Source organism: Meleagris gallopavo, chromosome 5, assembly GCF_000146605.3.
Source record: "Meleagris gallopavo isolate NT-WF06-2002-E0010 breed Aviagen turkey brand Nicholas breeding stock chromosome 5, Turkey_5.1, whole genome shotgun sequence".
NCBI classification, from domain to species: Eukaryota; Metazoa; Chordata; class Aves; order Galliformes; family Phasianidae; genus Meleagris; species Meleagris gallopavo.
The window spans coordinates 39,898,323-39,912,336 of NC_015015.2; the positions used below are offsets into that span (position 1 = coordinate 39,898,323).

The 14,014-nt window shown below is 35.7% G+C and overlaps 1 protein-coding gene across 1 annotated transcript in view; it reads left to right on the forward strand.

Moving 5' to 3' along the window:
- The window catches only part of TSHR (thyroid stimulating hormone receptor), a 48,733-nt gene that overhangs the window by 32,236 nt on the left and 2,483 nt on the right, over window positions 1-14,014 (forward strand). Inside the window, exons 8-9 of the mRNA XM_003206650.4 lie at window positions 7,106-7,183; window positions 12,852-13,040. Of these exons, the coding sequence (XP_003206698.1) occupies window positions 7,106-7,183; window positions 12,852-13,040 (267 nt within the window). The remainder of the gene's footprint in view (window positions 1-7,105; window positions 7,184-12,851; window positions 13,041-14,014) is intronic.

Genomic DNA, 14,014 nt, shown 5'->3' on the forward strand with positions numbered 1-14,014 from the left:
GGTCTTGAGTTGTATAAAAATTCTGAAATACCATCTTTCACATGGGCTGAATCTCTGCAAACTGCCTCATTCTCCCTTGACACTTATCTGGACTTCTTGAAACCTAAAGAATTGGAGTAGATCTTATGAATTCAGTCATTCAACTTCTGTATGAAAAAGAAAATCTTTTCTTGATGACATTATGTTTGATACTAATGTCCACAGAAATCACAAGAAGTAAAATACATCTAAATGAACATGGCATCTCAACTAAATCCAAGCTTTATATGCAATTCTTAATACTTTTCTGCTAGCCAACTGAAAAACTGTGTAGTCCTTCACCTTCTCATATACTGATGAAACACATTTTAAATGAGACTCTATAGGAGTTTGTTTTTTTTCTTCTCTGATACTGTGCAAATGCTATTGCTTCTTGCCTCACTGGAATTTTTCTAATTATTAAAGAATTAGTTAATTATTTTATTAATTAAGTGGAATGTAGTTCTACATGATTCAGAGTCCGTGGCATTCTGCTTTATTTCACTGGATATGAAAAGGAGGAAACATGTATAAGTTTCTGCAAATACTGCTTATTATCTTTCAGAAAAAGTTTATAATCAATACTATTTAAGTGAATTTTTCCAGAGGCTGTTTATTATGTAGTAGTTAAAATCATTTAAATAAATAAATAGAAAATAAAAGCAGGCTTACCTTCAGGGCTTTGCCTACCAGAAGTAAAAATTGTTCATAACAACAGTTTTCTCCTAATTAAATCATAGAAGATTTACCTGGAGCAAAGCACAGCTCCAGATTTACAAGGCAAACTATGGAGCAGAACATCAGTGGTGAAGTCTTTATCTGTTTGATAAACTATATTGAAATTTCTAAACTAATTTTCTTAAGTAGTTTGATTACCATGTGCTAAGATAAAGTATAATTCTGTTAAGTGCAAGGGTGGAGATTTGTTGTTTCTAGTAGCAGCATTAAGTTAATGCAAAAGGTTAATATTTCATTTTCTTTATTCTGAGACTTTTAATTTGAACTCTCATTTATCTAGCAATGCACAGCAAAGAAAGGACCTGTTTTTCTCTGATCCAGGGCCCTTTGGACTAGATGAAACTAGAAGCAAAAATAAAAGAAGAGAAAAACAGTGAGGGAAAGATTTTCGTGGGTTTCGAATGATTACTTCAAAGAATAAAACAAGCAAAAAAAGGATAACAATAAAAAACAAAATTTCATTTTTGATGAATCGTTCAAAGATTCCACATGTTATCTATAAATAGAAGAAATATTGGGAATCCAAGAGGATACCTTCTACCATGTGGTATGCCTTTCAACCAGTCTTGCAGTACTGAATGACATAATTCAGGGAGGTTGAAAACTACACAGACGTAAGTGTGGAGTTGTGCATAAATGATTGCTGTGTTAAGCAATGGTGCTACCTATTAAGTCTTCTCATTCAACAAGAATCTGTGTTTATAGCAAACCATGATGTCTCCATACAGGTTTTATAACGGTAGGGAAGTAAAAGAACATGAATGAAGAGGTGAACTGTACTTTTACTGAACAGTGTCCATCTGAAAGTTGAATCTCCCCATTAAAAACATTAAATCCTGACAATTCTGCAGAATTCTGCAAAGTGTTGCTCCTGCAACTATGTTTATTTCTGTAAGGAAATTGATGAGGAAAGAAGTTTCTTAAGAACATAGTTCCAGTGAAGGGCAAAATGCATGAGATGAGCTTTTACAGAGCTAAATTACTGAAATGGTGAGTGTGCAATTTCAAAATCTAATTACAAAAATAACTCCAAAAGAATATATTTATTTTGGTATACGCTCCCAGGGATAATTTTTAATGCTTGGTCAAGCTCAGAGAGAAGATAAACAACAGTGTAGTAGAAGCACATGATGAATCCTTAACATTGCTCACATCTTTTGCAGACTCTCCATTTCTTCAACTTCCAATTAATAAACAAACAGGATATGTAATTAGACTAATGTATTACATGTCCAGAGCCTGTTTAATGGTGGATATAAGAAGTAGTTTTTACAATAGGGATGGCAAAACACTGTAACAGATTGTCCAGAGAGATGGCGTATGTCCTGTCTCTGGAGATATTCAAGGTCAGGCCGGACAAGACTCTGAGCAACATGATTGAGCTGTAGGTGTCCCTGCTCCCTGCAGGGAGCTGGACTAAATGATCTTCAATTGTCCCTTTCAACTCAAATGATTCTATAATTATATGATTCTGCGAGCTTCTAAAGCTAAAATCAAGAGTAGCTTTTCCTCAAGTGGACTATCTAATTTGTTGCTTTATGAAGCATCCATTGATAATGTCTGAATATTCATATATTTGTCATTTCATTTATAGAACAATTAAACCGTCACCTTATCCTACTCTATACTTCCTGCACACTTTGCACTGTGATGTTAATGTTTTTCTGATTGCCTCCCATTAACTCTCCAAATTGATTATTATTCTAGTGTCCCCACTGAGGACAGATATTCTCGGTCTTTCAACCTTTGTTTAGACATGTATCACTATTTGACATGTGCCACTATTGTGCTTTCCTTTTCTGCACTGCATTTAAATAACATTCAATACCATTAAGACATGCATAAAAGTGAGATTAAGGGTGCTCTTGTAAGGAGTTATGTTAGTTATACATAATCTTTTTTTGTCAAATGACTGTTTATCACAGTCTTATTTTTTTTTCCATTTATAAGAAGTACCTATCAGAGTAAAAGATTAAACAACTGAAATCAATTATCATCAGGAAATTATATATTCTGATGAGCCTGAGACATCTGTGTGAAAACTGGCAAATAACGCTACAGCCTCTCCTTGTTAACGTATGGTTATGAACTTCCCATAAGTCTCCACTGAACCATTTCTGTTTGTCAATTTGAAGGTTTTTATCACATATGTGAACTATAAAATTTCAGGTTTATCACTATGTTATTCAAGTGTCAGGGGAAAATACTTCACAACTGGACAAATAATTTATCTGGCTGGGTAATAATATGTAGTTATCAATTCAGTCAGTTTAATTAGATCAGGCAGGATTTTGTGTCCTTCAGAACCATTGGATTATTCTTAGCTCTTGCTCTGTTTTAGGTTTTTGTATTAACTTTTTATTATTAACTTTTTGTATTAACAAGATAAAATCTTGAAATTTGCAAAATGAAGCAACAGCTCGAAACAAAGATTGTCATTTACAGAATTTGAGTTCTTCTCAAAAACTACACATGTAAGGTGATACTATAATACTTCATATTTTTAAAGAAACAAAGCTTATTTCAAACAGCAATAGATGACGAGAAAGAATAAGCTATTTTTCTGTGTAAGAAGCAAGGCTTTAGGCATTGGCATTGTCCAGTGAATAACATGCCAGAAATTTTTTCTGGCACGGTTCCCTAAGACTCTATTTTGAATAGCCCAGCTGAAGAGCATTTACTTCTGCTCATTTCTCACTATGGTGATCAGTGTGAGCTTGTATACAACAAATGTTGTGGAAAAATTGCCACTGACTTCAACCAGGATGGGATTAAAAGCTTTACTTGTTTTTTTTCTAATTTTTTTTTCTCCTAAAACAAAGAACAATTGCACTGACTTTATTACTTTTACAGCTTAACCCCCAGTTCACCTATCTCGATTTAGAAGATTCTCCCAGCACAGAGGTAAAATGGTGATCCTTCTGCACTTCTCTGAGTTCACTGACTAATTTCAAATGGTGTTTTTATTACAGAGGTTAGAGTTAAGAGAGGTTTGACAGGTCATATACCTCCTCCGCTATCTGGCACAATGGGCTTAGCATTTTCATTGACATCCTCTGAGAGCAGGGGTTACAATCTTTCTTTTATATTTTTTTACTTTCCTAGATACATCACAAGCTAACTTTAAAAAGTTCATAGTAGTTACAGTACTCAACATCCTGACATCAACTGCATCATTGGCAATTTTGTCTGCTTTTATCTGTCCTTTTACACATGACCTCCACAAGGCAGATTGTTTGCTGTCCTTGCAAGGTTTCTGTTCTTTCACTTGGCTTTAAGAGGAACGATGTTTTACAGTCATCACATCATGTCATATTATTCTTCATCATTCTTGCACTGCAAGACCTCCTTCAGCCTTTGTTGGCAATATGTCAAGGAATCCTGATGCTTTTACTTATTCATCCTGAGTGACCCACTGTTGTTGCTAACCCAAGCTGTCTGTAATAATGTGTTCTGGGGCTGTTTTGTTGCTCCTAGACTGCCATCTCATGTTTTAATCTATGTTTTGCTACTCGTGCCTTTACTTTTCCCTTTATACAGAAAATTGATAAAAAGGAAACCTATTTTGGATATAAAGGGGAGAGTTAGTTGCCTTAGGCACCATGTTCCTTCAGGGCCTTTACAGCATTGATCATTTTGCCTTCCTTCATCAAGGGGATCATTCATTCCCCCCTGACAACTTTCCTTAGCAATTCTCTACGTTCTTCTCCTTAATGAGTCATATTGAATTTCTGCCCTGAAGCTCAGTCCTGCAGCATTTTACCATCTACACTGCTGTCTTAGTTCAAACTTCCCTCAAAGGTCTTGCCTTAGCACAGCACAGAAACAAGATGCTTGAAGTGTTGGGTATCACTGCTTATATAGTGCCCCTCAGCCAAGAGAACTGCATACTTGTTCCTTCCTCCTCAGGAACAACCATATCTGGTAAATTACTCTCACTGCCATCACAGGACTCTAGTTTCCAATGAAACTAAGTTAACAAACATGACTTGATTTGATGTCTGCAAGATACTTCACTTGTAAACTTTGAGATAGAATTTGACTGAACCAAGTAAAAATAACACAGGTCTTAACTGCTTGCTGAGGGAAAGAATCATCACAGTGAAGTCCTATCCACATCCCTGTGTATGTGTGCAGTGTGTATGTACATATAAACACATACAAATCTATATGTATATATATATATATATATATATATCACAACCTAATCTTCAGTCTCTTTTTATTGCTCAGCAAATTCAGCGTGTCCTGCCTATGTTTAAAAGATCTGGATGCTTATAGTCTTAGCTAACCAAGGGGATGGCATGAAGTACAACCTCATCAAGGAAATTAATGTGCTTTGATATTTTGTGGAGTACATTTTAGCTGAACATTTACTCCAAAACCACATTTTTATTCTAACCCTATGTCAAATGTACCCAACTCACACAGAACTTGGCATCATAAAATACATGATGAACATAAAAATAACGCTTGTTTTTCCATTTCACCATGTTCTGTGTATATCTGCTCTTTGCAGAAATTTCGTAGAAGTGTTCAGTGCTCTACATTGACTGTGCCTCCAGCACAAAAGCAGGACGCCTGTGCTTCTACTGTTTACTGAATTTATGTTTTCTCTTTGTAGACCGGCTACTGTGGAATTACCAAAACCAATTATTTCTCCCAGTTTCTTCCACAAAAACTCCATAAACTGTCTTGGCCCATTGAGAACAAAAGTCTCAGAAATAAATGCATAGCCTTTCAATTGCAGTTTGCATCTTGACTAAATTATCTGCAATCCGTATATACAAGGGCTGCTTCAAAAGTAATACCCTATTTTACTATGTTGGCCCACAACGTTGGAGGTGGATGTGGATGGTAGGGCAGTAGAGGTCGAACTTTCCTTCCGTTGTTCTGATGGCAGAAGGGGGGCAGTCTGACAGAATGGTGTCTGACACGGAAATCCAGATGGAGCAAATGCGTGTCATTTAATTCCTCCATTCAGAAAAATGGCACCCACTGACAGTCACTGGCACTTGTTGAACATTGATGGAGACCAAATAGTGGACGTGAGCACAACGAGGCAGTGTGTGGTATGTTTCAGTAATGGCAGGAGTGAGTTGGAATACAAGCCATATTCCAGATGCACCACTGCCATGCTACACAACGAAGAGTGTCTTGATCAGCTAATCAATGGAAATTGGCAGATTATGAAAAAAGAACTGTATATAGAGCTGAATGCTGGCTTCAATTCACTGGAAATTGTGGTGGCAATGTTCTAATATAGCAAAGTTTTGTTCCAAGTAGGTCCCACAAGTAACACAGTAACAGAAAGAACACTGTATGCAAGTTTGTCAGGATCTATTGAAGCAATATGAGGTTGAAAGTGACGGTTTCCTGGATTGCATCATTACTGTTAATGAGACAAGATGTGATGACATCACTGAACTGGGAAAAAAAAGGCAGTGATAACATGTGAATTTCCCATCAAGAACACAACATTGAGGGGGTAAAGTGATGTGCAGCGTTGTTTGGGCTAAGAATGGGGTGATCCCTCAGGATTTCCAGGAACCCAGACAAAACTACATCACAACACTAAGCTGAAGGCTCTTATTTTCCAGAGTCAGTCCTGAGAATACAGCCTTTCTCTTGCACATTAACACCAGGCTCCATACCAGTTTGAAGATCATGGAGCACATTTCTGATCTTGGCTGTACTGTCCTACCATAGCCACTGCATAATCCAGATTTGGTGTCTTCTGACTTCCAGCTGTTCAGGACAGTGTAAGATGGACTGCAAGGGTCATCCAAACAGCTGCGAAACAGTGGGTCACCTCTGCTGGTACAGATTTTTATGAGCATGCAGGCTCTTGTTCATCGCTGGTAAAAATGAATAGCCAGTGGTGGTGACTATGTTGAAAAGTAGGGTTTTGCAGCTGAGAATTTGCTCTATCAAATAGTGTATTGTGCTCTTTGTATCTGTTGTGGTATCCATGGAAATAAATAAGAGGCATTACTTTTGGAGCAGCCTATGTATTTTTACATTTCTCACATTATCATTTCAAACCACGGTAAACAAGAATTCATCTTAAAAATGATCAAGATTCATTCTAGATTAGTCACTATTAATGTAACCTAGAAATGCAAAAAATGAACTTAAAATTGAGTGTTTCAGTTGGGTTGTATTACTTTTTTTTCAGCGTTCAGTAGCATTGCATTGCCTGCCTTTAACCATGTACCTTTAACTTGACTCTGCTATGGAGTGGTCCTTCACATATTATTTTTGTCAATCTATTTAGACAAGTCAACTTGATTATCTTTCACCTATGGATGACTGTTTCCAAATGCCTGTGTTTTGTCTGTTTCTGCAGCTATCTGCACAAGAACAAATACCTGAAAGTTATCAATGAAGATGCATTTCTAGGAGTGCATAGTGGACCAACTCTACTGTGAGTAGGAGAAAGTGATGTAAAGAAAGCCTTAAAAATAATATAATTTTGTTTACACTTTCTTTTCAACTGTCATAAATAGTAGAACAGAGGGGTGGGAATTGCAAGTTAACAAAAAGATGATCAGCAACAAAAGTTTTTCTACAGGAGACCAATTTACTCTTAGAATTAGTTTTTCTCCAATTTTTTCTTCTGAAAGATTCTATGCTACAATCTGTCTCATGACCATGAAATGGGAGTACAACTGTAAAACATGGGACTGTTGTATCATACCAGTAAAGGAAATGGAAACAGAGATGAAAATTGAATTTTAGTCAGAATAAATTTACTTGTCGTGCTGCCTTATCTTCTTTCTCATGTAACCTGGCTTCCAGCCTCATTGTCATCTCAAGGATTTTAATATATAATTATGTCATTTTTGGTTCAGGCATCTAGCTGTTGTTAGCTTCATTAGCTGGCATGGGAATCTGTGGACATTGGATCTTCTTCAAGAAGAAAGTTCCATTTAAAATACTCTTTCTGTGGAAAAAGATTGCCGAAAGATAAATATTCCATTCCCTGAGGAAATGAATGTTATTGCCTACAATAGTCAAAATGATCTCAACAAATGAGACTCTTTCTGCCTTGCCACCCTATCAAGCTGCCAGAACTTATCATCTTGAGATTCTTTTATACACTCTTGAAGTTATGGTTGATAGAACTTCTATTCCACAGATATATAGTTTACTACTCTTTTTCTGATCAGGACTTCAGCAGCAACAGCAACTTAAAAAATAAAATAATTACCTTGGGTCCACCCCAAGAGGATAATTTTCTTCCATTTCTACTTTAAAGAAAGCCAGTGGAAAATATCTAACTTAAAAAGAATTATCCTAGATATATTACACGAGTTTGGGCATACTCTAGGTGGTATACATAGGTTAGGTGGTATGTTTAGAAAGATATTAAAAATCGAGGTATATTTCTGTTTATAAATTTGCAGTTTGTAATAGCAAAGAAAGAGGGGAGTTGGATCACTGAAGAGAGGAGAAAAAATGCCAGTAATTCTGATTCCTCTCATTGCTGTATATACAGATGTATGGACTGCTCCCTATGGAAAACTATTTTAGCAGCATAATGACAGTGCACTGCTCTTACCCTCAAAATGAATTCTTGACTAGGATTCAGAGAACCTGGTTTACAAAATGTATGAACAAGAGCTGACACCTAGAATACAAGTTCAGCAGAGTACAATGAAAATATAATCAGGCTTACAGTATAGTTAGATTTTGCAAAATATACAGTCTGAATTCAAAATATTATTAATTCTTGTATAAGATATATGTGAACAATTAATTATCTGTAGAAAGCAGAGATATTTTTTAAAACATTGCTTCCCCTACTGGGAATCAGTCCTACCTTAGGAAGATCCACCCCGTTCATGCCACTGGGCAAAAACAGTTATTCAAGCAATGGGAACAGTCTGCATTCTGTTAAGCAAACAGTAAGAATTTGTAGATGTAAAGACTCTGCTTAAATGAAAATAATGTGTATCGTAAGCCCAGCTTAGAATAGCTTTTGTAACTACTATACTAGTACAATACTATGAAGACTGGGTATGATTAGATAAAAATTCCTTAATTGTGCTGCTATACATTCACTCTCATTTTCTCAATTAATCTGTCTTTTAAATTTTCATTATCATTTGATTTCATATTACAGCTGCATGTCTCTGACTGTGAAAAAAGTTTGAAAAAACATACCAGTTACCTCTAGTTTTGAATTTCATTTTAAAAAATAAAGACCAAAAATAATAATCCTTAAAAATATATCAAATCTGAGCAGTAAAATATTTAACACCTGTATCATATATACAGATCACTCAGCTTATTAAATCATAAGCTATGCTTTATTTATGTATTCATCTGAAGCTTACCTATGGCTTATGTAATATTCAGTTTCATATAAATTCCAATTTCCTGTAAGGTAAGAAACAGCAGAAAAACGTCATAGGATTTATAAGAAACCATATGGAAAAACAAAAAACTTTAAACATGGGCGAGGGCATTTGTGTTAGCTGCACACTCCAAAGCATATACATCTGCTATTGCAAATCAATCACTTCCAAGAGCTGAACGAGCTCTAACCGCCAGCAACACGAATGCTGGATCTGGGCTAGAAGTGAACTTTTCCAGCATTTTACCACATCCCTGAACACTTGGTGTCTTCCACAAGGAGTGTGGTTGCCTGGTTTCCAGGTGCAAGCTTTAGTGGAGGTTTGCCGAAGTACTTTTGGAAGTCCTAGGAGACTACAAGAGCAGGTTTTTATCACAATGCTCAGAGAGATTCGTTTCTAAAGCAAGACTTTACCAAAGACCTTTACTTGCTGATTCTATCAGACATATCATCTTAGTCTATACCTTTAATTAATTGTTGTTCTTGTTAGATTTCCAAAAAAAGTCTAGTGCAGACATCAGAGCCTGATAGGCACATGCTTCCCAATGTTCCAAAAACTGTTGGTTCATTTGCTGCCTTTGTGTTCTGGGACTAAATGGGGCTAAGTTGGAGGATGCACACCTCCTCTCCTAATTCAATTCTTTCCTCCTTAAGCTCCTTCAAAACTTTTCAGTGAAAACCATCCAGTCCTGCTTACTCATTATTCGTTTTATCAGTTTCCTGTCTCTTTTATAGTCAAGACTATCAGACTTCTTGTTTTTAAAAGTGAGCCAGCTACAGCTTCACAGTAGTAGCAGGATAGTCTGTGCACTGTAAATACAGCTGTGTTTTAAAAATGTCTTAGTTATGTATATAATTAGATATTAATAAGGCTGACATAACTGTATTTTTCTTAGTAGTCCAGAATCAGAACTGATCATACAATGAAACAAGATAAAGCATCATTCAGGAAAATTTGTGTTCTATATGTATGTTAATGTAGACTAAGATACAATAGTCTGGCAAACCAGTAAGTCCTTATTACTTTCTATAAAAATATTTGATAATTCCACGATCATCCTTGATGCAACTTTCTATACTTTTCTACCTTATTTACCCATTGTAAACGGCATGTAGTATTTACAGAACTGCATATAGTATTTAAAATGTAGTCATCTTAGATTTACGGAGTGAAGATTTTCTACTTCTTTCCTAAAAATACTAAGCATTCTATTTCCCTTCAACATTATTGCATAACAATGTGCCGAGATTTGCAGGGAGGACTTCAAGATCTACCCAGAGTGCTAGGTAAATTAAACATCATTGTAATTCTACCTACTGTTAAGATAGCTTTTCCTAAATGCACTTTGCATCAATATTGAATCGCATCTACCGCTCAGTCACTTAGTATTGCAGGATTCTTCAGCTTCTTTTCTCAGACATCCTTAGCTTTCAATACACTATATTATTTTTTGTCAGAAAGAAACTTCATTGCTTCCAGTCTCATTGGCTTTTCAGATTATTTATGAATATTTCAATAGTACCAGCACTAGCCTAGGCCCTGTGAACTTTTGCTGCTATGATGTGTATATTCTGATATCATCTTCCATTCTTTCTCTACTATGACAACTTATGCTAAATTTGCAGGCTTTTTCCCCACTATTTTTACTTGTTTATTAATCCACGAGAGCTATTCTTCTTGTTACATAACCTCTTAGTTATTGCAACTGCCCTTGATATCTGACTTTTTCAAGGCTTTTCAAAAATAAAAACTTCATTGTGCAAACTGCATCATCTTTTTCCATATGGTTATATGAGAACATCTTCAAAGAGTGCCCAAGAATTTGTGATGCGCCACTTTTCCCTCCCAAAAAGCCTTAGCAACTCCCATCACACAGCATTTAACCATGTTCCCTTCCTGCAGGTAGCTACCACCACCATGAGGACTTGATGGAGACCCATGGGGGTTGCCAAAAGGCCAGCTTTATCTTGGTAAGATCTGCTCCAAGATCTACTTTACCAAGATGTTTTGCTTAGAAGGAGGTCTAAGCAAATGGAGAAAATAGTGAAAAATAAAAAACCACAGGTAAAGGCAACTAAGTTAATTGAGGGATTAGCCTGGACAAGGGAAGGCTCAAGAGACACTTACCAGTGTATATAAGTATTTCAAATTGGATGGGGTTGGAGCTGGCAAAATGCAGCCAGATCTCATTGGTAGCAACAGAACAAGAGGCAAGCACAAAATGAAATACAGAAAAGTTTAGTTCACTGTAAGATTAATCTTCTTTACTGTGTGGGTAGTCAAATGCTGAACAAGCTGACTAATCAGGTTGTAGGGTATCCATTCCTTGAGGTACTGAGAACTGAACAAGACACAGCTTTGACCAACTGGCTCCAAGTGGCTGCTTTGAGGAGGGAGGTCAAACTGGATGACCTCTGGATTCGACTTACTCTGAGACTCTATAAAAGACAAAATGACAGGAGGGAGCATTCAGACTGTCGTAAGACCCATTTCAGGAGCTTAGCATAAACATGTACAGCCTACTGAAAAAGATCTAGACGAACAAAAAGGAAGCTGATGTCACTGAAATCAACTAGTTGTGACATATTCAAATACATATAATAGCAAAGAAGCTATTAGATGTAAAAAGCCCTCCTTCAGACAGTGGGAGCAATTTCTAACTTACTAACACTAGCGAATCAAAAGGAAAAATAAGGCAATGTAATAACAAGAGATTTAGAAGCAATTTTTTTCAAAGAATAAAATTAGTAATTATTTTCTTTTAGATGCAGGAAACCAGTCAGAGTGGGTGAGACTTAGAGGGATAACAACAGCACTTTTGGAAAACAATGAGTAGGAAAAAGAAGAACTATTTATTAGCATGATGTTTCATGATGAAAGTGCTAATGCTCCCACAACAGAAACTTTTTTACTGGTTTACTTCTTTATAGAGCTAACTCCGAGAAAAGACCTTGATCTCCAGCATCATTAGAAGAAGTTTGATATAATGCAAATAAACGAGAGCCAAAGACTAGCAGGATCTGATGATATTCAAGTGGCTTAAGGAAATCCATAAACAGTGCAACGTCAGATTCAGTTCCAGAAAACAGAAAGCAGCAAATATTAATTTTTTTGTGAGCATTTCAGGATAGCCTGAGATAGAGCATTTTAATTTCAGATTATAAAGGACATTGTTTTAGCAATTATAAGCTGCCTGAACATATTAAAATGAGTCTAAAGAAGCCTGAAGGAAAATAGTTCTTCCAATGGAAGATGCAGTTTTGTTAAAGAATTTTGAGAACTTTATTTTTGTACATCGTCTCTGAAATTGTAAATTTAAAGTCCTGGTATTTATCATCTCTACTCTCATCTATGAGACATTAAAGATGAACTTTAAAACACATACATACCTACAAATTATACATAGTATTCCTAAAGAAGGTTATGCTCATGTACATAGAATTATATATATAATTGTATATTAGTAAAAGTATCAGAATCTGAAGATTAAGTGATTTAATTACTCTATGGTATAAAGTTAAGGTTTATTTAGTTCATAAGAATATGCTGTATATATGTTTTTGTTTTTTTGGAAATGGAATATACTTACGTAGCTTCCTAAATCCCCACCTACCCTGGATTTTATTTCTGCTATAGAATTCTATGAAACTCATAAACCACTATGAGAATCTGAAACATTTCAGATCCAATCACTTACTATTCTCAGTTTTGTCTGTTTCTTCCTTTACAAAGGGATGTCTCCAGAACAGTCATTGTTAATCTTCCTGTCAAAGGATTGGAAAGCCTTAAAGAACTAATGGCCCAAAACACATGGACGTTAAAGAAATTACCAGCTGTAAAGATATTTCTTCAGCTAATTCGAGCTGATCTGTCCTATCCAAGTCACTGCTGTGCTTTCAAGAACTGGAAAAAGAACAGTGGGTGAGTTTTTAAAAGATAGAAGTAAAGACAATTTTTAAATATTAATACAAAAGTACATAATCAGCACTTTTATGAACATTTTCTCTAGTTCTTGAGTACATTCTTTGAAACAAAGGGATACAGTTTCAAACTCAAAAAGGAAATAATTTTTGATACATCACAGGATCAGTAAGACCTTTTGCAAAGCTCTTCCTATTGCTAAGCCCAGAAGAAAAAACAAACAAACAAACAAAGTGCTATATCAAGGGCTGCAAAAATAAGTTTTGGGGGGTTTGCAACCTCATGTTTCAGATACTTTCTAACTGAAAATATATGAGAATATATGATTCTGAAATAACTATTTTGTAAGGATTTCTAGCCTTTCATCAGAACAGGTGCTGAGAGCTTTTGGAGTGGGGGGGGAAAAAAAAAAGCATTTATAGATGTCCTAGTGGAACCCAGCAGCTCATCTCCTGGGGGAATGCACATGGGGAGGAACACTGTGCTGTGGTTAGCAGGACAACTCTAGAATGCAGAATTCAAATCCATTATAATTTTCTCTAAAGCTGAATAAGTTTTAAGAGCTATGAATTGTTATTCTGGCCATTCTCTGTTTTAAGAAGACAGCCTCAATCTTCAGTAATGCAGTATTTGTAGTTTGAATTTATACTATACTAAAATATGCTATGATAAATTTATGAATTATTCAAGAATAAACTCATATACCAATACTATTCACAATTACAATGGAATGGGAAAATGAGATCAAACAAAACAGAGGAGGAGAGAGATTCAAAACCTAGACAAGTAGAATGCGCAGAGAGAGCTCAGCACAATCAGATGCTAAAATGAAACAGAGATATGCTTGTCCGTTAGCAGACACCAATATTTCTCAGATTTAATTGTAGGCAATCTCAAATTGTAAGCAACTTCAAATTCTAAGCAACTGGAAATGAAAAATGCTAAAGCTTATTTGACAATGGATAGCAGAGGTA